The sequence below is a fragment of the Rana temporaria genome, chromosome 5, assembly GCF_905171775.1.
Source record: "Rana temporaria chromosome 5, aRanTem1.1, whole genome shotgun sequence".
NCBI classification, from domain to species: domain Eukaryota; kingdom Metazoa; phylum Chordata; class Amphibia; order Anura; family Ranidae; genus Rana; species Rana temporaria.
Window position 1 is genome coordinate 169,403,986 of NC_053493.1, and position 25,739 is coordinate 169,429,724.

Sequence of the window (25,739 nt, forward strand, 5' to 3'; positions counted from 1 at the left end):
TCAACACATGTCCACTTAGCCATCCAGGTGGCCCAGAACAGCGAACACCTGACTCTATCTAAATAAATAGACTCTCCCAGCAGGCAAGGGACTAAAGAGACCCCTGCCAATTGGCCGAGACGACCCATCCACTCATATTCTGACTTTGCTAGGCTCTTGTCCATCCAATGTCACCAGCAAAACAGTGCCACCCAGTGACTGAAGAGAGAAGAGCGGAAAAAACAGCGGATCCTCTAACAATTAGCCAGGACACTTACTACCTGGCATACTATTTTTTTTTTTTTATATATATATAAAAAATATATATCATATTTTTATTTATTTTTTTATACATTCTTTATTTAAAGCAGGGGTGCCCAAGCTTTTGAAGAGCGAGTGCCACTGAACCACTTAAGGACCCGCTCACGACTATATACGTCCTGTTTTTAAAGATGGATATCTCGGTAACGGCAGCAGCTGTTGCCACAACCGAGATATCCATCTTTTTCTTGAGCGGTCCTCTAAACGATAACGGTGGTCTCCGCGGGATCACCATGATCACCTCTCTCCCACGCCCTCTCCTGCTTACCGGAGCCGTCGGTAGTGGCGGAGGCGATCGGGTCCTGTCCCCTGCTCGGCTGGGATACGAGTGAGGGCAAGATGGCCCCCACCTGTCCCCATAGCATAGCAGGACGTAAGTGACGTTAAAACGTCACTTCCGCCCATGCTTCTTAAAGCAATATTTTCTTGTCATTTTTTCAAATGACACAATTTTTTATTTTTTTTGCATTTAAGTCTAAATATGAAATCTGAGGTCTTTTTGACCCCAGATCTCATATTTAAGAGGACCTGTTATGCTTTTTTCTATTACAAGGGATGTTTACATTCCTTGTAATAGGAATAAAAGTGATCCATTTTTTTATTTTTATTTTTTCAGTGTAAAATTTTTAAAAATAAATAAGAAAACAAAAACATTTTTTTTTTAAATGCCCTGTCCCGACAAGCTCATATGTGAGTAGCGCCCGCATATGAAAACGGTGTTCAAAGCACACAAGTGAGGTATCACCGCGATCGTTGGAGCGAGAGCAATAATTCTAGCCCTAGAGCTCCTCTGTAGCTCAAAAGATGCAACCTATAGAATTTTTTAAACGTCGCCTATGGAGATTTTTAAGGGTAAAATTTTGACGCCATTTCACGAGCGGGGGTTATTTTGAAGCGTGACATGTTGGGTATAATTTTACTCGGCGTAACATTATCTTTCACAATATATAAAAAAATTGGGCTAACTTTACTGTTGTCTTATTTTTTTATTCAAAAAAGTGATTTTTTTCCAAAAAAAGTGCGCTTGTAAGACCGCTGCGCAAATACGGTGTGACGAAATGTATTGCAATGACCGCCATTTTATTCTCTAGGGTGTCTAGCAAAAAAAGCTGTTTTAGTCTTGTAAACGCCAAATCTGAAAAACAGCCAAGGTCCTTAAGTGGTTAAGCGACTTGGTAATCGGTCATGGGCCACAATGAGCGGAGCTGGCAGATGACAGCATATGCAGAATGGACACAGCCCACTCTAAGCTATGGACCCTTCAATACGCCCAGATTGAAGGGGAAAGATCCCCTTCTGTTTTTTTTTGCGGATCAGATTGGAGGTAGGCGAGTGTAAATGGACACAAGTCTGTTTACATCTGCTGCTCCATAGAGGTGAATGAAGGGCCTGATTGTGTGAAAGGGGCCTAAGGTGGCTTTCACACTGATGCACTGTGGTTTACCCACCCGCTGGGGTCCAGCGTTGTATACATGTGGCTTTTCTGCGCGTTCGCTGACCTTTGCCATAGACTGCAGAAGTCTATGGCTCAGTGCAAGTAAGCCACTGCGCTGCACCTGCGGATCAGTTTGAAAACAGCCCAGTAACCACTACAGAACAGATGCCCATATATACACTGTGATTTTTAGTAAATATGATTTTTTTTTTGTCATACTTAACTGTAAAAAAAAAAAATGTCTAAGTACATCATGGGTTAGGCTAATATTCATTACCTACTGCAGGCATGTCAAAGTCTGGCCCGCGGGCCAATCGTGGCCCGGTTTCAGACAGCCCGTCTGGTAATTTTGACATGTATATCTTTTGTGGTCCCCAATGAATCCCCAAACGTGGGGGCCACAAAAGATATACATGCTTGCTGCCTTTGAGGAGACGGGACGAGTTCCGTACAGCAGTGGTCCCCAACCTTTTTGACAATGGGGACCAGCTGCATGAAAGAAAATTATTCCAAGGCCCTCGGGGGGTAAGCGATATTTTGCGGGCGATTTGTTGAGGCAAGGGCTGGTGTTTGCGCTTCGAGCATCCCAGCACCATGGTTGATATGGTGTCAGGATGATTGAAGCGCATAATTTCCATTATTGCATTGTAATAAAAAAAAAAATAGTTCAACTCGCCATAATGCAGAATCAGTGGGAGCCCCGAGTGTGTCACTTTTCACCGTCGCCTGCCACCAGATGCAGCATGTCTTTTGCCACCATTGCCTGCTTCCAAATTCAGCTTGCCACCGTCGCCTGCCAACAGATGCAGATTGTCACTTGCCACCGTTACCTGCCAACAGATGCGGCTTGTCACTTTCCAACAGATGCAGCTTGTCACTTTCCAGGTGCGGTTTGTCACTTGCCAGGTGCGGTTTGTCACTTGCCAGGTGCGGTTTGTCACATGCCAGGTGCGGCTTGTCACATGCCAGGTGCGGCTTGTCACATGCCAGGTGCGGCTTGTCACATGCCAGGTGCGGCTTGTCACATGCCAGGTGCAGCTTGTCACTTACCAGTGAGGGTGGAATCGCCGAAACTCAGTGTAGTGTTCGCGGCCGGCTGGACGGTGGTGATGCGGGGCGGGCGGTGAAAGATTGTGTCATCTCTCTGCTCGCACGCAGCACCTCAGAAAATGTTGTGTTTGTGGCCGGCTGTGAGGGCTGAACAGCTGTGATGCGTGGCGGGCGGATAGAGATAATGTCATCTCTCTGCTCGCCCACCACTACCGAACCCCTGAAAGTGCAGCCTTGTCGGCGGCCCGGCTGCAAACAGGCTACGGCCTGGCAGTGGGCCACGGCCCGGGGGTTGGGGACCCCTGCCGTACAGGATACAGGAGTATTTCCTGTTTACACGGCATCCTGTGTAAAAGGAAGTCCCGTTTCCTGCGCTGCCATTGGACAACTGTTCTGTCCATCACAGGAGGCTTTTAATTAAAAAGGCAGCCGAGAAAACAGGAGTTTCTCCTGTATGTCGGCGCTCTTCCCGCCCTTTCCCAGTCTCCTCTGCGGGCTGCAGATGGACATGAATCAGGCTGCACTGACTTAAATTGTGAGTCTGCATTCATGTCAATGTGGGTGCTGCATTAATGGCAATGTCTGTGCCAGTGGCGACTGGTGCTCCAAATTTTTTGGGGGGGCGCAAACAAATGAAAAAAAAAAAAACAATTGCCGCCTCACTGTGCCCATCAAATGCAGCCACTGTGCCCATCAAATGCATCCACTGTGCCCATCAAATGCAGCTACTGTGCCATCAATTGTCGCCACTGTGCCCAGCAATTTTCTCCACTGTGCCCAGCAATTTTCTCCACTGTGCCCAGCAATTTTCTCCACTGTGCCCCTCAATTGTCGCCACTGTGCCCCTCAATTGTCGCCACTGTGCCCCTCAATTGTCGCCACTGTGCCCATCAATTGTCACCACTGTGCCCAGCAATTGTCACCACTGTGCCCATCAATTTACGCCATCGTGCTTTGTAAAATGCCCCCCCGCCTGGCACTTACCTTTCTGGGGTCGGCCATGCTCCTTCCACGCTCCCTCGATGTCTTCTCCCGCCCTCGATGACGCTTCAGCCAATCAGGTTACCGGTAACCAGAACCGATTAACCTGATTGGCTGAGACGCCTGTTATTCTTATCCAAGGAAAGCATCCCCCGTGCGTCCCTGGATAAGTGTTTAGAAGCCGCTGGCTCTGATGGGCACTTCCACAGCCAACCAGCTGCCGTCGTTCAGATGGCCGGCACTCGCCAGGGGGCCGGCCATCTGAATAGTCGGCAGCAGCGGCGGGAATACATAGATTCATGCAATGCACGAATCTATGTATTGTGTCAGTGGCGTGTGCTGGAGCCAAAGGGGGCGGCGCTCCGGCACCCTCTATGGATGCACCGCCACTGGTCGGTGCTGCATTAATATGGATATATTTGTCCAAATCATCACCAAAGAAGCGTTCCCCATTATAGGGGAAACCTGCTAATAACTTCTTACAAGGAACCTCGACTGACCAGTACTTAAGCCACAAAAGTCTGCGCATATGTACAGACAAGAGAGACGAACAAGAAACCTGCTGTATTGAATCCTTTTAAGGCAGGGGTGCCCAACCAGTGGCCCGCGGAGCCCTCTGATGTGGCCCGCAACCTCCTGCTCTGGGATGGAATAGAATACTGTTTTTAAAGGTCAGTTTATTACTAAAATCAGTGTGTATATAGGAATATCTTTTCTGCAGTGGTTATAGGGCTGCTTTAAAACTGATCCGCAGGTGCAGATTGGTTTACCTGCGGGTTACCTGCACTGAGCCTTAGACTTCTGTTATGACCTGCAAGTTTGGTGAGCTTTCTGAAAGTGCAACAAACCTGCAGAATATAATAAAGTCTATTGCAAAGTGCAGGCAAGCCAAAGGTAACACTGCATTGCACCCACAGTGCAGGTAAACCACAGCACATCAGTGTGAAAGCAGCCTTGGGCCCCTTTCACACGCTCAGTCTGACCAATTGGACCCTCCATTCACCTCTAAGTAGTGGCAGACATAAACTGACTTGTGTCCTACCTCCAATACGATCCGCTAAAAAGTATAGTGGGCTGTGTCAGTGTCCGCTCTGCATATGCAGAGCAGACACGGACATGCCATCCACTCGCTCCGCTCATTGTGGCCCGCGATCGGTTACCAACTCACTTAAGTGGCCCTCGCTCTTCAAAAGGTTGGGCACCCCTGCTTTAAGGCATCCACAGCAAAACGCAGTGCTCGAGGAACATCTGTCTTATTTTTAGCAAGATCATCCTCCTGGATAGGACTGTCAGGCCGCTTGACCTGATCCTTTAAGGACTGGCACATACCAATTGCTGCAAAAGCTGGCTGAATAGCTGAACTGGCCAAAGAAAAGCAAGCCTTTAATAATGACTCCAGTTTATTGTCAACGGGGTCTTTCGAGTCCTGTGCATTATCCACCGGACAAGTTAAGTTCCGTTTAAGGAAAAAACTGCTGAATCTATGGCTGGCATGCTAGACTTTATAACAAACTTTTAATCCATGGGATATAAAAGGGAAAACCTCTAAAGCTGCATTCACACCTGAGCGTAGCATTTTGCGGCGTTTTTTACCGCGATTTGTTGCTGCGTTTTTTACTGCGATTTTGGACAGGTCTAGGGTCACCAATGTTAAAAACAGAAAAACGCTCAAATACGCTCAATTCTAGCAACAAAAAAGGGTCCAGAACTTGTTTGAGCTTCAGGTGTGCCCATCCCTGTAGTGTTAGTCCCGTTCCTCTTCTTCTTCTTTTTTTTTTTACAAACCATAAAGCAGGAGTACCTGGGTGTTGTATTAACACACCTCAGAAGGGAGACCCTTTTAATTGGGCTCACCAAGCCCCTATGCAGCAATCCTGCTAAGCACCTTAACCTGCCAAGCAACACCTGGTGACTCATGTGACCTGGGTAAGGAGAAATGAGCCGCTGCAATTGCCTGGTTCAGAGCCTGCTCTGAGTCCCACAGCTGCCTTTTAAAAGCACTGAATGGCACTTGGCATACACAGGTTAAATAATCTGGCTGTGCGCAGGAACGTTCTGCGCATGCGTGCGCACGCACTGCAAAAAGCGCGTGGCTGTATTCGCATATGACGCAAATATCCATGCGCCCAGATTAGGCTACGGCACATGCGTGGCTAGCGCCTATGGTGAAGCCACGTGTGCCATGGCGGCCGAACAAACTGCTGGCAACAGCAGCGCTCTTGCGAATGCACGTGTGACATGGCGAACCAAGAGGCGAAATGGTACACCGTCGTGCGCCATCATACTGGTAAACAGCCAGGTACAAGCAAAACAATTACACTTTGCAAACACCCACAGCTAGCCCAAAACTCCCCCGTATGGTTACCGCACACAGGTGTCCAGCCTCTAGCTAACTTGACTGTTATAATCACTGGGACACTCCACAATAAGTAAATAAGGGTGTTTCACTTGCCCAGGCGCAGGGCAGCTTAGAGCCCAATCTTTACCCATTATGGTGGGTTCCTGTCCCCTGGGTACCCTTCTCATGTTTAGGATCCACGTCCTTTGACCTGTACAGCACCCTGCAGGAATGCCTTAGCGCTGTGGTGTCCAGGATTCCACTTCGCAGGGTCCAGCGCCTGGAGGTCGCATTACAGGCAAAACCTTGCAGGATCTTAAAGGGTCACTAAAGGAAAAAAATTTTTTTTTTGCTGAAATGACTGTTTACAGGGTATAGAGACATAATAGTTAACTGATTTATTTTAAAAACGATTAAAAATAGATAAAAATCAATCATATAATGTACCTCCTAGTTTCAGTTTCGTTTTTGCATCTAGCTTAGGTTTTGCATGTTATTTGATGCCTCTGTGCTGGACAGACCCATAGAGCAGTATTGGTTTGGAAAACGAAACTAGAATCTCCCAGTACTGTGGTGATCAGGAAACAGACAACCAGGAAGTGTTGCGTATCTGGTGGACAGTGGATATAATCCATTATTTTAATAAAGATGAGTCTCAGGATATAGTTGAACAGTTGCATACAATGGGCCAGATCCACGAAAGAATTACGCCGGCGTATCTCTTGATACGCCGCGTAATTTCAAATTTTGCGCGTCGTATCTTTGTTTTGTATCTACAAAACAAGATACGACGGCATCTCGGATTGAAACAGACAACCAGGAAGTGTTGCGTATCTGGTGGACAGTGGATATAATCCATTATTTTAATAAAGATGAGTCTCAGGATATAGTTGAACAGTTGCATACAATGGGCCAGATCCACGAAAGAATTACGCCGGCGTATTTCTTGATACGCCGCGTAATTTCAAATTTTGCGCGTCGTATCTTTGTTTTGTATCTACAAAACAAGATACAACGGCATCTCGGATTGATCCGACAGGCGTACGTCTTCGTACGTCGTCGGATCTTGGGTGCAATTTTTCGGCGGCCGCTAGGTGGTGTTTCCGTCGCATTCTGCGTCGAGTATGCAAATTGGCTAGTTACGGCGATCCACGAACGTACGTCCGGCCGGCGCATTTTTTTACGTCGTTTGCGTTGGGCTTTTTCCGGCGTATAGTTAAACCTGCTATTATGAGGCGTACTCAATGTTAAGTATGGCCGTCGTTCCCGCCTCGCATTTTGAATTTTTTACGTTGTTTGCGTAAGTCGTTCGCGAATAGGGATTTGCGTAGAATGACGTCACCGTCTTAAACATTGGCTTGTGCCGGTTTCATTTCGAGCATGCATCCCAGTGCGCATGCTCGAAATGAAACCAGAACACGGACGGCGCATGCCGGGTCACGACGTATTTACATAAAACATGCCCCCATCACAGAAATTTGAATGCTGCGCCATTACGCCGCCAAAGATACACTACGCCGCTGTAACTTACGGCGCAAATTCTTTGAGGATTCGAAAAAAAAAAGATAAGTTACGGCTGCGTAGTGTATCTTGGATACCCTACGCCCGGCGGATTAATGCGCCAAGGTACATGAATCTACCCCATTATGCTTATTTATAAATGCATTTATATTTTATTTGATATGTTTGTTCATAAAATTGCCTTTTTTAATAGCTTGCTGGAGTTTTTACAATGGCAATAAACTGTTATGGACTTGCAACACAGTGCCCTTTTCAAGTCCTTGAAGCTAGATATTACTTACCCTTTTGAAGGGCTTTAACTTTTTTTTTTTTTTTTTTTTTAAGTGAAAATTCCATTAATACAGATCTTTATTTTATGCACCATGTTATGGCAACTGTAGTCTTTGTGTACTGTAATATGAATATCTTGTGTACTCGTATAAGGTACTTCCAGAAACTGCATATTTTAATATGTATGTGTTCTGTCTTCTTTTTTTATAATCTTCAGATATATTATTTAGGACTTGTGTCGTGTGCATTCCCCCTATCCTTTTTTATATCAAATACATGATTTCTCGAATACTTGGTAATGCTTAACATACTCTTATATTTTACAGCATATGCCTTCTAGGTAATCGTGTATTGGCAGCACGAAATCTTAATGTTTGTGCCAAAAACATTTCCAATGATACAATTAATGATTTCTTTTGGAATAAATTTTGTACATCTGGAAACCACAGTCCATCCTGTGACAGCTATTTTTTGGCAAATGATGTAACTGAAATACAAGGCATTCCTGGAATTTCTAGTGGCGTTCTACTCGGTGAGTCATTAAAGTCTGTTACCTCAACATTTTCATATGCATGATGTGTGTCTGTTGTACCATGTATTTTATAATAGAAATTATTCTGTTCTTACTTGTATTGCTTCCTTTGTGTGAAATACCTTGTGAACCTGCCAGTCCCACTGCTTTCATATTTAAAACTGACCACACCAGGCATAGAAGCACTTCCTTCCTCACATAGCCAGTTTTCTTCTTTGCCATTCTGCTTGGGACCTCCGCCTGCCTATACTCCAATGGTCAGACGTTTGCTGACACCCTCCACCTGCACAGCTAATCACTGGAAAGATCAGTGTACTGCTGTTCCTCTGCCTTCTGCTGACATGCCCCCTGCAGTCTCCACCCCCACCTCTATAAGCATCTTATGCAGCTAAGAACAGAGGTCATGTGATCAAAAGAAAAAAAAAGTATTTATAATTTGTTTATATATGTGCACAAACTGTTTTTTGCCTTGCATTTCTATGTTTAAACTAAGTTTAAGGTAAGGAGTTTACATTTACTTTAAGTAATTTATGAAGGAGTGAAGCAGACTTGCCTTTGTTGCAGAGTTTTTGATGAAGGATCCAATGGGACCCTTAATCTGCATCTGCAACAGCTGGATAGCCCTACTTCAGCAGTCTGTTGTGAGTACCCCTGATTTAGGACCTGTTGGTATATCTAATCACTAGTGCAGAAGGAGCGATCTTTGTCAGTCTGGGGGGATGTCTGTTGGCTGTTACGGCCATCTGCTTTCAGTATATTTCAGAGGTTTGTTTCAATAAATTTGTATACAAAAGTTATAAGCCGCAATTTTAGCTTCCCTTCAAAAACTGGTTCACCTCCAAGCTGCTCTGGTGCATCTATCAAAGGGTCATAGCCATAGTCCCGGTAAAGTAAAGGTTATAGGATTTTTATTCAAACCTGTCAACTGTCCCCAAGGCCAAAGTGGGCATCCGCCTCATACTAGATCACAGTAATTGCTTCCCTCTTCTCTGGTCATTAAGGATGTTTAATTGCATGTCCTCATTGGCCTGGTACATCAATACTACCTGCATGTTGCAGTGGGCAAACTACATTACCAATTTGGTGTCCTTCCTTTTGTCCTATCCGCTCCACCTTGGGTTGTTCTTGTGCTGCTTCCTTTTAGAGCATTCCTGTAGTGGCATATCTAGGCAACCTTCTTTTGAGCGATCAGTCTGCACGGGGACTATATCAGACAGCGTTCAACAAACTGTACAGACCTTTAAGCCTCGTACACACGACTGGTTTTCCTGACGGGAAAACTTCTCGTGTGTACACGGGGAAAATTACCGAGCAGGTTCTTGGTTTTCCCATTGGGATTCCCGGCAGACTTTATACGCCGGGAATCCCGGTCGTGTGTACAGGGCTTTACAGAAGTTAAGATGGATTGTCAACCCTCCATGTTTGCATGAGATTTCTGAGCTTAATAGTGGCCACTTTTAAAGCAGTTTCATATACCCAATAGCGCTCCAGACCATAGCAAGTCAACATTCTAGCAATTTGGGACAGACTGGTTCAGTCCCCGGTTTGTTGCTCACAAATTTGTTTCCCCCTGGTTTGTTGACCAGGCTTTCCCTGCCCATATCATTCATGAATCCAGCTCTGAAGTTGGTAAAATTCTTCCTCCCACTGGTTTGGAAGTTTGTACAGTGGATGTCAATCTATTTGGCTGAGATAAGGTCCTTTTTATATTTCATCAGTGCAAGGGAGCTTGTCTTCTGATCAATATTCTGAAGCTCAGAGCAATTTGGCTATCGCTTCAACTCTGGACCTATCGGGTTGGAGGCCATCCGGGTATAAATTGGTCGTAGTACAGTGGCTTACATCAACCATCAGGCAGGAACTAGATGTCTTACAGTAAAATAAAAAGCAGATCAGATCTAGTCCACCATGCACATTCACCCTGAAGTGTTTAGAGTCCTCTGGTGCAGGTGGAGGGGTCCTGTATTTGGATCTCTTGTCTCCCAGGTTCAAAAGCAAACTGAGCAGGTTTGTATCCAGGTCCAAGAATCCTCTATCCTTTACATGGGTGCTCTGGTGCCTTCATGAAATCCAATCAACCTGGTGTATACTGTTCCTCCTCTAAAACACCTTCCTCATCAGCTCTGAAGGATCAAGATGGAGGGAATTCTGATAATTCTCATTGCACCAAACTGTCTCAGGCCGATGTGATGCTCAGACCTCATTAGAATCCTAGTATACTATCTGTGGGCATCTCCATATCAATATAGTATCCCCTCCTCGGGTTATAGTTAAAACCTAATACCCAATAGTTAATAGTATATGAGGTCTAGTTTATGAAAATTATAGGGTCTGGGATTAAAAGTACCATTTCAGTCTTTACAGATGACACCAAGCTATGCAGTGAAATAACATCCTTGCAGGATGTCTCCAATTTACAAGCCGACCTCAATGCACTGTTTAATTGGGCAGCTATGTTGAAAATAAAGTTTAATGTTGATAAATGCATGCATATGCCTAGCCCCCAAGTGCAGAACTTTACATCATACATACTAGGAGGAGTACAACTGGGGGAATGAATGGTGGAGGGGGATCTGGGTGTTCTGGAAGATCCTAATAATGGCATGCAATGCCAAACTGCAGTTTCCAAAGCAAGCAAAACCCTTTCTTGTTTTGAGAGGTATCGACTCGAGAGAGATATCCTTTTGCCCCTGTACAATCATTAGTAAGACCCAGGGCCGATCCTAGGGTCACAGACGCCTGGGTGCAGAAATATTTCTGGCGCCCCCACATGGGCGTAGTAATCTTACTAACTCCTCCACTTTACACATGTTTCTATGGCTATGACTCAAACACAGAGATGCTCCCCTAAGAAGTCTTCATTAGTGTCCCCCATCAGAGTCCCCCCAGCAGGTGTCCCCCATCAGAGCCCCCCACAGCAGATGTCCCCCATCAGAGCCTCCCAGCAGGTGTCCTTCATCAGAGCCCCCCCACAGCAGGTGTCCCCATCAGAGCCCCCCACATCACGTGTTCCCATAGATCAGTACTTGTCCATTAGATCCCTGTAGCTCGGGCGCGCTGGGAGCAGAAGCACTTTACAAGGGGCGGGGCATACGTGGCATCTTTGGTTACTTGGAGGGTGGCACTCTGAGAGCATTTCTGGGAGTGCATGGGATGTTTGGCAGCAGCTCCGGCCAACCCAGAAGCCTCTCATCACACCGCCTATGGGAGAAGAGCCGACACACGCAGAGGGGGCAGGGCATACAGGAGACTGCTCCATGCACACTAGACAATTAATTAGTGGAGCCTAGTCCCGGAACGTGTTCCGGTACTAGGCCCCGCTGTGGTACCCAGCCCGGATTCCGGGGGCAGCGGGAGGTATACGCGCTTGTCAATTGCCAGCGGAGAGAGCAAGCGGCATGGGGAACCGCAGCACCCGCTGCATGTGCTCTGCCTCTGGTCACAGACAAGGAGGAGGGAGGGGAGCACTTTAGAGCTTCGGCGCCCCCACATCTGCGGCGCCTGGGTCCGGAGCACCCCGTGCACCCTACCTAGGATCGGCCCTGGAAAGACCTCATCTGGAATGTGCAGTTCAGTTTTGGGCACCAGTTCTCAAAAAGAATATTGGGGAACCAGAGAGTGTAGTGAAGGGCAACTAAAATGATTATAAAAGTAAAGATTAGAGGAACTGAATTTATTCTCTTGAGAAGAGGCGATTAAGGGGGGGGGGGGCTATGATCAACATGTATAAATACAATACATAAGTGGTCCATATAGTGAACTTGTTGTTCACTTTAAGGTCACCAAAGAGGACACACTTATGTCTGGAGGAAAGTAGATTTAATCTCCAAATACAGCAAGGCTTTTCCACAGTAAGGCCTTGTACACGCGATCAGTCCAAACTGATGAAAACAAACTGATGGTCTGATGTGCGTACACACCATCAGTTCAAAAACCGATCGAGTCCAACGCGGTGACGTAAAACACGACGACGTGCTGAAAAAATGAAGTTCAATGCTTCCAAGCATGCGTCGACTTGATTCTGAGCATGCGCGGGTTTTGAACCGATGCTTTTGCGTACTAACCATTGGTTTTGACCGATCAGTCAGGCGTCCATCAGTCCGATTTTAAAGCAAGTTCTGAGGCCCTGTACACACGATCAGTCCAAACTGATGAAAACGGACCGAAGTTCAGTTTCATCAGTCCAAACCTACCGTGTGTATGGCCCATCAGACTTTTGTCCTTCAGACCAAAGTTTTAAAACTTGCTTTAAAATCGGACTGATGGACTGATGACCGATCAGTCAAAACCGATGGTTAGTACGCAAAAGCATCGGTTCAAAACCCCCGCATGCTCAGAATCAAGTTGACGCATGCTTGGAAGCATTGAACTTAATTTTTCTCTGCACGTCGTTGTGTTTTACGTCACAGCGTTGGACTCGATCGGTTTTTGAACTGATGGTGTGTAAGCACATCAGACCATCAGACCATCAGCCTTCAGTCCGTTTTCATCAGTTTGGACTGATCGTGTGTACAAGGCCTAAAACTTTGGACTGAAGGACAACAGTCCGATGGGCCATACACACGGTCGGTTTGGACTGATGAAACTGAACTTCAGTCCGTTTTCATCAGTTTAGACTGATCGTGTGTACAAGGCCTAAGAGATTAGGAATATACTCCCTCAGAGCTGGTTATGTCCAGGCCTGGATTCCTTCCTAAATATACATAATATAACTGGATACTAACATTTATAGGTAAAGTTGATCCAGGGAACATCCGATTAGGGATCAGGAAGGTTTTTTTTTTTTTTCCCTGCTGGTGAAAATTTTTTTTTCTGCCCTTTTTATTGGTTGAAAAAACTATGTATTAAAAAAAAAATGGAATACTAAGTGGGGACTTTTAAGGTACCAGACAGAGATAATCTACTATATCAGGTTTTAAAATTAATATAACAATTGTATTGAGTACATTAACCACTTCAATACAGGGCTTTAAAACCCACCTCCATACAGGGCCTATTCTGGCACTTCTCTCCTACATGTACAAATCATCATTCTTTTGCTAGAAAATTACTCAGAACCCCCAAACATTATATATGTTTTTTTATCAGACACCCTAGGGAATAAAATGGCGGTCATTGCAACTTTTTATCTTGCATGGTATTTGCGCAATAATTTTTCAAACGCCTTTTTTGGTAAAAAAAAAATTATTTCATGAATTAAAAAATAACAAAACAGTAAAATTAGCCCAATTTTTTTGTAAAATATGAAAGATGATGTTACGCCGAGTAAATAGATACCTAACCTGTCATGCTTTAAAATTGCGCACACTCATGGAATGGAGCCAAACTTTGTTACTTAAAAATCTCCATAGGCGACGCTTTAAATTTTTTACAGGTTACCAGTTTAGAGTTACAGTGCTAGAATTGTTGCACACGCGCTAACGCACGCGGCGACACTTCACATGTGTGGTTTGAACGACATTAACATACGTGGGCGGCACTTGCGTGTGCGTTCGCTTCTGAGCGCGAGCTACCGGGGATTTTTTTTTTTTTACTTATTTATTTATTCTTTACACTTAAAAAAAAAAAAAAATAATAATTTGATCGCTTTTATTCCTATTACAAGGAATGTAAACATCCCTTGTAATAGGAATCTGTGGCAGGTCCTCTTTAAGGAGAGATGCAGGGTCAATAAGACCCCACATCTCTCCTCCAGGCCTGAAAAGAATAAGATTGTGAAAAAAAATTCACAGATCTCATTCTTACTAGCCGCAATTGCGGCTTGTTTACTTACGGCGTGACGTCATCACATCGCGTCATCACATCGCGCCCATCTGGTCACCAGTAATCTCTATGCTTCACATCCGGCGGACGGCGATCATCTCTCCGGGCCCCCGATGGCACAGGAGAGCCTGGAGAAGCACCGGATGGCGACAAGAGGGGGGGTGTCCCCTCCCGCTGCCTATAAGAACGATCAAGCCATGGAACCGCCGATATGATTGTTCTTACGGTGCGCAGGATCGCCGCCGGTAGAAAATTAAAATGTGAATGATGCCTCATTCAGATATCCCCGCACAAAGTACAGGACGTCATATGACGTCCACCCGGGATAACATATCGCTTTTTTGGACGTCATATGACGGCGTGCGGTTTTGAAGTGGTTAAAAGATACTTTTTTTTTTAAATGAATTGCAATCCATTCATGCGATCCAGGTATACAGTACAGCGATTATTGCTCACCAGCTTTTGCCAAAAGATGGCTTCTTCAGGAAAAATTGTATTTACTGTACATGATTTTTCGCCGATATGATTGTTCTTACGGTGCGCAGGATCGCCGCCGGTAGAAAATGATATCTGAATGATGCCTCTAGGTGCAGGCATCATTCAGAAATCCTCGCACAAAGTACAGGACGTCATATGACGTCCACCCGGGATAACATATCGCCTTTTTGGACGTCATATGACGGCGTGCGGTTTTGAAGTGGTTAAAAGATACTTTTTTTTTTTAAATGAATTGCAATCCATTCATGCGATCCAGGTATACAGTACAGCGATTATTGCTCACCAGCTTTTGCCAAAAGATGGCTTCTTCAGGAAAAATTGTATTTACTGTACATGATTTTCACTGTAGACAAAAATAATACACATTTAGAGACAATATCACATGGGACCATGTAGTCCTGCTGTCTGTTTCATACATAATTCATTCATTCTTACAGCAAAGTTACAATAAATTTGAAGGACTACTCTTCCCCTGGAAATGCCACCAGGTGAGTATGTATACATATAGGAGCCAAAAGATTACCATCAAAAAGATATCCCTGTGTCATAGGAGGACCATATCACCACAATAAGGATCTAGAAAAATAACCAACGCAATATTTAAAAAGACCATTGTAGATCTGGAACACAGATCCACAATAATCGCTGTACTGTATACCTGGATCGCATTTGATCTTTATTCAATCTTTTAATGTACTCAATAAAATTTTAAAACATGATGTAGTATATTATCTCAAAAGAAAAAGGGGGTTCCCCTGGGTGGACTTTTAAGACACTGATAGTATTAATTCCAAATATATGGGATATTAAAGTAAAAAATAGTTTTTATTCACAATTATACATATTTAATAAAAAAATGGAACCTTGAATTAAAATATACAGTTCCAAAGATTGTCACCATATAGGTAAATACATGAAAACCTTCTTTACCTCTGACGCGTTTCGGGTAACCTTCTTCGGGGGTGTGTAGAGAAGGACAATTAGTTCATGTATTATAAATTTAGTAGAAGGATGATGAATATTTGATTGGATGCAAATTTTTTTTTTAAAAGCATTGAAAATATAAATGGCACGCTGGGTTCTGTCAATGAGGTTGTCAGTCAAGCAAGAAGTGGGTATCAGAATATACAATTAATGCAGGTTTGAAAAGGACATTTATAAGGAACAGGTGTTCATCCCGTCAGGAAGAAATTTATTCCAAAGATCGAGAAGCCGGTAAATCAACCAGAAGAGATATACTGGGACTAGGATGGAAGTCCCTGAGTATGTGAGATCCGCAACAAACCTAATAATGTCCCCTGTCAAGCGGTACATTGTATTATTGACAGAGTCGACCTCACACCTCAACAATCCAGCAAAGATTGATACACAGGATAGCAACAGGAGCTCAATCGGCGCACGATCCTAGGAGTAGGACGTGCGGCTCATCGCTCCAGGCAGGCAGGTCCGCAGTGCTCCAGCCAGCACCCAGCATCCTGGTATCCAGGACCAGCAGCACCTCTTTTGGATCCTGTACCCATTCAGTCCAGGGTCTTATTTTCTTGCCCCTACCAGCTCTCCCTGTCCTCCCCCTCCAATACAGCAGCCGACCACAGCCACAAACGCCTCCCATGCACTGACCGCCAGGCTAGGCAGGCAGGACAGACCGTGGCTGTGGCCTGTAATACACCCGTCAAACCGCCCCTCTTCTCCGGTCCTCTTTCATTTTCACCTACCTTCCCCCCGCAGGTGACCGATTAGCTTCAGGGATCCACTGCACACCGCACCGCAGGTAAGCCCCCGCTCTCCATAAAGGTCCACAGTCCACGGCAGCCGCTCAGGAAAGTCCACGGCTGCGATTGCGGCCTAGCGGCACGCCGCACAGCCACCTGGGCCACAGTCACACTTAAGGCCGAAAAGTCACGGTCCCCAGAACTCCCCACTGCCTCAGGAGCCCCTCCTGGTTCTCCCCCAACCGTTTCCAGGACCCCCTGCGCAAACGGCGGCCTGCCCTGGCAGGAAAGCCCACGGCTTGGGCCTAGCTACCTCCAGCGGCCATCTTACTACACCCAAGAAACAGGGATCACCCCGTTCCTCATTCACCCCCCCCCCCTTTACTGTCCACAATAGTAAAATTCACCCGAAACTCTCACCATCCAGCATCCAATAGCACTGGATGGTGAGAGTGCTACTTTTTTTTTTTTCTTCCTCCATCCACATCCCAGCACCGCTCACTTGCCGTGCCTACACCGCAGGACTGTCGGCCGCACAACGTGGGACAAGCAGGTTCCCCGACCATCAACTCCAACAGGTAAGGACCCACGCCCCGACCGCCATAGCAAGTTGATCCAGGGTCCACCCGATCGCCCTCGAGGGATCAGGAAGGAATTTTTTTTTCCCCGCCGCAGCAGATTGGCATTGCTCAGTAGGTTTTTTTTTCCGCCTTCCTCTGGATAAACTAGGGGGGGTTAGTTGGGGTTTCACCTTATCGCCGCTCATCAACGCCGCCTGAATTTTTCACTGTCATTGTTTACTAGTACGCTTCACCACTAAACAATTTTCACCACCTTCAGCGCTTCTGCTGTCATGGTCAACTTGCAATATTCTGCAAAAACTATTTGGGGGTCTAAGGAGATCCGCCTCAACATTACAAGTCGTCGCCAAAAAAGCACTAAGGAAAGAGCAACTGTTAAGAACCGATCGACAATAAATAAAAGTACGCCGATATTTCAGCTAAAACACATAGCATGCGCCTTGATCAACACAAGATCCGCAGTAAAGCACCGACAGGAACTCATCAATTTCATCATTCAACACAAGATTGACTGCCTCTTCATTACAGAAAGCTGGCTAACAGCCGACTGTAACACCATTCTAGGAGAACTGGTGCCAGAGAATTATGGCATTATGGCATTCTAACAGAAAACAGAGTGGGGCAAAGAGGAGGAGGCCTAGCAGTGATCTACAAGGCTCACCTCTCGCTCACTAAACCGGATCTACAGAGCTCACTACCATTCATGGAAACCCTCACTCTGCAACTGCAAACAAATCCCCAGGACACCGTTCAAATACTACTCTGCTATAGGCCACCTGGACCAAAAACGCAGCTCACCACATCACTGACAGAATTCATCTCCACCTATACCTTAAACATCAAACACCTCCTGCTACTCGGGGACTTCAACCTCTGGGCCAACTCCTCACAGGATCCCGTTGCTGACGCCTGCATTGACCACTTGGAAGGATCATGTCTGCAGCAACTGGTATGTGGCCCCACACATGTTTCAGGTCACACGCTCGACCTTCTCTTCAAACAAGATTTGAATATTAACATACTTGGAAATGAGCCCCTTCCATGGAAGATCACCATGCAATCAAATTTAAAATCACTATAAACGCTCTCTTAAAGAAACCAACAACCCCGTTAACACACTGGACAAGATCCCAGAAGAAGCTCCACTCGGAACTCGTCAAAACTACATTATTGAACAAAATAAAAACAGCAGCGGAAACGCTCAACTTCATCAGCAAAGCTCTACTACAGACAGCAGCTCCAAAACGCAGAACGCTCATCCGGAAAAACAACTGCGGTTGGTTCAACGACGAGCTCACGTTGTTGAAGCAAGAACGCAGAAGAGCGGAAGCAGCCTGGAGAAGAAGCCCAACAGAGGGAAACCACAAAATTTACAAACTAATCGCCAAGAAATATCATAAAGAAATCTTTAAAGTAAAAAAAGATCACTTCTCTAATATCCTCGCTAAAGCACGTAACCGTGCCCGTGAACTATTTAACTTGGTCGCTCAGATCATGAACCCAGCCTGCCTAGAGGCTCCGAATTTTGAATCACAAGAATTTTGCAACAAATTATCGGATTATTTCATTAACAAAATTGAAAAAATCTGTGAAACCTCCACCGACTCCCCTGTAAATCAAAAATACAACATTTACACAAATATGCCGCAATCAATTAAATTCAGACTAAAGTCCATACCCATCGACACCACCAAAAACATCATTGGAACCCTGCAGCACAGCGCCTAATGATATCATCCCCACCAAACTGTTGAAAGAATGTGCCGACATTGTGGCACCGGCTATCACGCACCTCATAAACCAATCGTTAAGGAAGGCGTGGTGCCGACCCCCCTGAAACAAGGCATAATTAAACCCATTTTTTTTAAAAAACACCATCGACCCAAAAGACCCAAATCATCATCAACCCATAACAGGCCTAAACATTCTCTCCAAGATAATGAAGAAAGCAGTAGTACAACAGCTACAACGTCATTTAGACACCCACAAATTACTGGATCCACTTCAATCGTGTTTCCGCCCTGGTTGGTCAAGGAACAGAAACGGCACTTCTCAAAATTCGGGATGACGCTCTCGATGCAGCAGACAAAGGAGAATCTTGTCTTCTGGTACTCTTGGACCTGAGCGCAGCTTTTGATACAGTAGACCACAAATTGTTGCTGACTCGCCTAGCTGAAGTAGCTAGAGTGGCAGACTCCGATCTACGTTGGTTCTCCTCCTTTCTGGAAAATCGATCACAGATAGTGAAACTAGGGCCTTTCACTTCTAAAGAACGCACCGTGTCATGCGGAGTCCCTCAGGGGTCTCCCCTGTCGCCCGTACTATTCAATATTTATCTCTAAAGAACGCACCGTGTCATGCAAAGTCCTTCAAGGGTCTCCCCTGTCGCCTGCCCTCTCTTTGAAATCATCAGTAATCCGAATTTACTCTACCGCTCCTACGCAGATGACACCCAAAAGGATCATTATCTCGGACTAGAGAAATGCCTTACTTTGATATAAAATTGGATGATGGAGAGTTACCTTAAACTTAATGGCTCAAAAACAGAACTTCTTCTGCTCCACGCCAACAGAAAGAGTCCTGCCAGGACAACATGGACACCCCTGCCCATTTTGGGACAAACCATCACCCCTAGCACCAAAGTCAAAAGTCTCGGAGTCACTTTTGACACCGACATGACAATGGATGCACAAATAAGCTTAGTAGTCAGCGGATCCCACCATCTGCTACGCAGACTCATTCCCTTTATACCAAACGAAGACATAGCAGTCGTGGTAGGAACAATAATCAACTCTAGACTCGACTATGCAAACGCACTTTACCTCGGACTTCCAAAGTGCCAAATTGCTTGTCTACAAGTCATCCAGAATACGGCGGCACGACTTGTAACAGGTAAAAAACCCTGGGAATCAATTTTCCCCTCCCTTGCCCGTAAAGGACAGAATTACGTTTAAAGCACTACGCCTGATGCACAAATGTGTTTTAGGAAGTGCGCCCCAATATCTATGTGAAAAATTAAAATCTCGCAACCCCAATCGCGTTCTTCGTTCTACTAACCAAATCTCCACGGGGTCAATTTCCTTTTCTCGTTCTACTAACCAAAACCTACTCCAGATACCCAAGGCTAGATACAAGTCCAAAGGAGAACGAAGATTTACAGTCCAAGGGACTGTGGAGCGCTTTACCAACCAGCATCCGAACGGAAGTGAATCACGAGGCCTTCAGAAAAAACTCAAAACCCATCTATTCTGAAGGCAAAAAAATATTGTAGAAAATGGATACCAAGCGCCCTGAGGCGATTCAGTTTGCATGTGTTGCGCTATACAAGTTTCTCACTCACTCAAGGAATGTATTCTTAAAAGTCCATCCAGGGGAATCCCCTTTTTTCTTTTCTCATATATACTGGATGTGGCACAAGCATACATTTGCCATTCACCCCCCTTTCTAGTATATTATCTCTGTCTGGCACCTTAAAAGTCCCCACTTCATATTCCATGTGTATTTTCTAGTTTATGGGATGTGTGGTGCTTTGCTCCCCAGACCTCTGGCTGACAAATCTTTTCTAAAATATACAAGAGCCTCAGACAAATGTGAAAGACTGAATAATAAAACCTACCATGTCATCAATAGGGTTTAAAAAAGCAAGGGGTCTATTTATAAATAAATGATTTTGGTGTAATAGTGTTTTTTTTTTTTTTGTTTTTTTTGTCTTTCGCTGGGCTAATGTAACATTCCCTAACCTTTCTTCCCAAGAAAAAAAAAAGTAGCCATAACAACATGGGACCATGAGAGTTCACATTCAACAATAGTGAAAATAGTCTAACACTATAGTCCAAGAAAATTCAACCAGCAGGGGGAAAAATGAGAGAGACCTGTGCACTGTGTACGGTTTATGGAGAATCTTGTGCGAACAGATGAACAAATTGGTGTTTGGCAAGTGAACCTCCTGCTGCAGTGTAAAACATTCACCAGTGGTAAAAACAAAGATAAAGATAAACATCTTTCACCTGCACACCCTGGAAATTATATTAAACAATGTGATACATGGTGCAATGTGATGGTGAATAATATATAAATCAAACACCAGGTAGTAAAGCTCAAAGCCTCAAATATGTAAAGAAAAACAACTGCGATTTCATATTGCGCTAAACACATAAATGTGAAATGATTAATGAATACATTGAATAAATGTGATTGATGAAATTAATATAAATGTCCAGTAGTCCACCACCAAATAATTGTGCCCATCTTGGAGCTGCTTTTTCTGGATATCTGTATGCTTTGCAGGTTTTGACTACCTGTTATGGGTGTCAATTCTGTCCGGTGACGTAGTTGGTGGAAGGAGAGGCACTTTTGGAGACACTTTAGTTTGTTTTTCATCATCGCGTTTGAATTGGAAGACACTATCGGCACTTTGTGTGGGATCATTTATTTGGTGGTGGACTATTTGACATTTATTCATGCATTTATATTCATTTATATCAACATTAACATCAGTTATTTACCAGTGGTATCTATCTTCTTCTTTTCTGTCTGCCATCTCCAGTGAGGCTTAAATCCATCACCGTCTTTTGTTATCCTTGTTCATCTGGACTTAACTTTAGTTTAGTCTTACTAGTCCCTACACCAAGACCTTCCAAGCCCATTAGCCTCAATAGGCAGTGTTCTATGATCATTACAGATATGCTTTTTGCCAATTATCCCAACATGATCAAAATACATGTATGCATATTGATGCTTATTCACATTGTTGTATAGCAAACCTGCATTTTTCTAAATGTATAACAAGAATATGTTTATTTCCTTAAAACAGATAATCTGTGGAGTGCATATAGTCCAAAAGAATCAATAGTTGAGAGAAACCAAACATCAGCTGCTTCAGGAGAAAGTCCAAAATCATACAGTCAAAACTATGTCTTGACAGACATTATGACTTACTTCACAATGCTAGTTGGAATTTACTTTCCCTCTGTGACAGGTAAGGAAGTAGTAAAAGGTTACTTTATTTCTGTCTAAACATTTTGGTTAAAGACGTATACATAAGGAGATTATATATATATATATATATATTTATTTATATATATATATATATATATATATATATATATATATATAAGTTTATTGTGGAAAGAGGGACAAAGCTTCATAGTTAATTTTTGGTTAGGGGTAGTGTAATGCCCTTCTAGACCTATACACCACATACAGTCGCAAGTAAATACGGCAGACCCTCTAGCAACAGTTGACAGTGACATGGCTTCAACCTAGATTGTGAAGTGGTGGCCACAAAAGTGTGTCAGCATCAACGCTGAGGCTTGTGAGCATTGGTTGGGATGGTGGAGCAACGCAGGGACTGGGTGGTATGTGAAGTGACAGCAGTAGTGACTGTGAAGCAGTGACACTGGGGAGTATACAGTATATTTGTAGAGGATACTTATTCTATCTTTGTCAAATGTAGCATATTTTCAGGCAAGATTTCCTTTCTGTTTTCTCTGAATAAAGTATTTTTTATTTATTTTTTGCTGGATAAGAGCCTAGCTTGTCAGAGCTGCATGTTGTTGATGGCAGGATGATTCACACTCCCATATTAGGTGGACAGAGCAAGACAAGTGCTTTAGTAGTGTGAGTGGAGGGTACTGGCTCTAGATTAGTCTGTAGTATTGAGTATGGGGTGAGTTATTCATGAAGAGATGGGATGTCTGCGGAGCTGAGGTGTCTGGGGAAGGATGAAGGGTCAGGGAGTGAGATGTCTGGGGATGTATCGAGTATCACCGGCAGTGAGATTTGTCTGGGGAAGGATTTAAGCTGGGTACGCACTGGCTGAAAGTCGACCAGTTCAACAGTAACCGAACAATTTTCGGTTAGTGTGCACAGCTTGGAAAAAAGAACATTGTGATGCTACAAACCTTGATTTTAATGTGGGTTAGGGTGCAGTAGTTCATGCCAGCATATACGCTGTACATACTGTGGGCAAACATGTGAGAGTGAGACACTGAGAGAGAGACTATGTAGGTTAGGACCAAGGCTGTTCTTAATATGCTTGTTATTTTAACTTTACAGTCTACTACTTCAAATGTTCGACCTCCAGTCTCATGTTTTCATCCATTGCTTTTGGAGGATATACTCTCCTTTTATAGCAGAGTTCCACCCTGGGTGAAAAAAAAAATACTGTAGGTGCTGGCTTTTAGTATAGGGACACTTGCCTGTCCAGGGAGTCCGACAAGTAGGCACCCGAAGCCGACCCGTCCTGCAGGTTTTGGCATCATTACAAAGAGAAATGGGAAGTGAAGCCTTACTTACGGCTTCACAGCCTGATTCCTATTGCAAGTCGCGTGGCGCTTTTCTGAATGGTCCCGTTTTCGGGTACATGCACAGGTCCCAGAAGGTGACGGGGGAAGGAGGGAACCGTGGAAGTAACGTACCTTGCTGCCGCGCCGTGGGACAGAAGTGCCAAATAAAAAAAAAAGGCATGAAAACATGAGGTGTGCCTAGGTTTACAAAGGAGTTCAATTTTGGCCTGGAACTCCGCTTTAAGGACACCACTAATAAAATGTTGAAACCCCCTCTTTTGCGCCATGCTTCCCGGGTCAGTTTTGCTTTGCAGACAGTTTTTGTATTGGCCTTGCTAATCATGTCCCTCTTGAACAGGTCAACATTTGTCAAGTTAAAATGTCTCTCGTGTAACTTTGTGATGCAGTATTGGTCACCAGCTGTCTAATGTTTTGCATCATAATTATCCGCACATTATCTGTGCAGATGTGTAGGCCAAATAAAGCCCATCTCCAGGCAAATTGTATCTCGATGCCATTGAATCTTTTTGGAAATACAATTGTTTGTTCTTATGGATGGACCACAAAATGGTTTCCCAGTTTCTATGAAAGGGTTCCTGAACTTCAGCCCTCGTACACACGCTCGGTTTTTGCCAAGTAAACTGTGCGTGTGTACGAGGCTTTCAGGTTTCTCGTCTGGAAATCTGTCCAGAATCGAGAAAAATAGAGAACCTGCTATCTATTTTCTCGTCGAGATCCTTGTCGGCCTGTTTCCCGACGAGAAACCCGAGAGTATGTATACTTGCCTGTTGGCGTGGAAATCCGCGCATGCTCGAAATGACTGACGCATGCGCGGTAGCTTCCACGGCATAGGGAGGGTGAAGCAAGATGGCGGCGATAGCATCGAATGTGACGAGCGCATGCACGTTCTTGCCTTTCAAGAGAACCGCAGTTCTTTTGAAAGGTCTGTGTGTACACTCGGGCGGCAAGAGATTCTTGCCAAGAATCTCGTCGAGGAAAACAACGTTTTTTCCTGACGAGATCCTTGCCTGTGTGTACGAGGCCTTCTAGTTTCACCATTTTTCCTGTTAGATACATGACTAGACCATTGTTTAGACACCTAGTTTGAGGGACAAGGTAGACCCCTTTCTTTCCTGTTCTTCAAGGTATACAGAAAGTCAGACTACTGGGTTTTTCTGCTGCCTTAAAAAAAATTGGACACTTGCAAACGAAAAAAGGTTTACTATGGTTGTGGGGAGATATCTGTTAGCATTTGCAGACACTTGAGCAAAATCTATTGAGGGACACAGGTTCCTCCCCTCATATTTAATGCCATTGTTTTTTCAAACTACTTGCTACAGCTGAAGTTCTGTAGGTAACTGTATAACCCTTTGTTCCTGTGTAAGGATTCCTGTGTCCCTTCAGAGATTAATGGGAGAGTTGTCTTGAGGCTACAGCACAGGAGCCACTGCTCAGTATCTAGTGGAGAACTAGGCAATAGGATTGGGTTTGCACTGCATAGAAGGTAGAAAGAAAGCATGGGACCACCCTGCTCCCCACTGACCAGATTTTTTTTTTTTTTTTTACACTAAACATGTCTTTTTAATATTCTAGGACTAATCTCAGTATGCTCAGTTCATCAAACTGTAACCATTTTTTTTGTATAATGACTCTTACTTTATGTAATTTATCAAAGTAAGAGTTGACACATTGCATGTCACAACCTACATTATGGGGTCAAAACAAATTGCTGTGCGACAGTCTCAAGCATCCACACAGCCTTTCACAAACAATCCCCATAATTTGGTAATACATTTATATCCTGTGATTGCCTGCTGCATCTAGTGGCCATAGTGTAGTATTTTCCTGACATATTGTACCTCAGTCAGCAAAAGACCACATTGTGGTCTCTAGATGGAGCTGATGATCATAGGAAATAAGCTTCAGGCAGATTACAGTGATAATTTGTGATGGCTTTGCAAGTGGTTAAGACATTTGCACAGTGATTTATTTATTTTTCCTACAAATGGACCCCTTCTTATTAAGTGGCTTGACATTGATGTCTAAATCCTTCTGACACCTAGCCAAGGATGAATGATTTGCAGAAGTAGTGAGACATTTGCTTGTCTAACCGCTATTATATCAAGTTTTACTTGCTGAGCAATAATGATGCTACGGGAGACCTTTAATAATCCTAAAAGTAGGAACAAGTGAAGTTTGTTCTCAATGCACAAAATGCGATTAAAGAAGAAAGCTTAATCTGCTGTGTTTTTCAATATTCAAATGCAGGTATCATGGCTGGTTCTAATAGGTCTGGAGATTTGAAGGATGCACAGAAATCTATCCCTTCAGGAACAATATTGGCTATTGTAACTACATCTTTTATATGTATCTTTTTGAATGATCATTGGTGGGTATAAAAAGGAAATACAATTGCATATTAGATATGTTTTTGCTCTAGAGCTTGCAATAGAAATAGAAAATGCCAGCAA

The 25,739-nt window shown here is 44.2% G+C and overlaps 1 protein-coding gene across 2 annotated transcripts in view; it reads left to right on the forward strand.

Moving 5' to 3' along the window:
• The window catches only part of SLC12A7 (solute carrier family 12 member 7), a 574,243-nt gene that overhangs the window by 302,664 nt on the left and 245,840 nt on the right, over positions 1–25,739 (forward strand). For both annotated transcript variants that reach the window (XM_040353352.1, XM_040353353.1), the window contains exons 8-10: positions 8,222–8,427; positions 21,795–21,959; positions 25,537–25,635. In XM_040353352.1, coding sequence (XP_040209286.1) covers positions 8,222–8,427; positions 21,795–21,959; positions 25,537–25,635 — 470 coding nt within the window. The remainder of the gene's footprint in view (positions 1–8,221; positions 8,428–21,794; positions 21,960–25,536; positions 25,636–25,739) is intronic.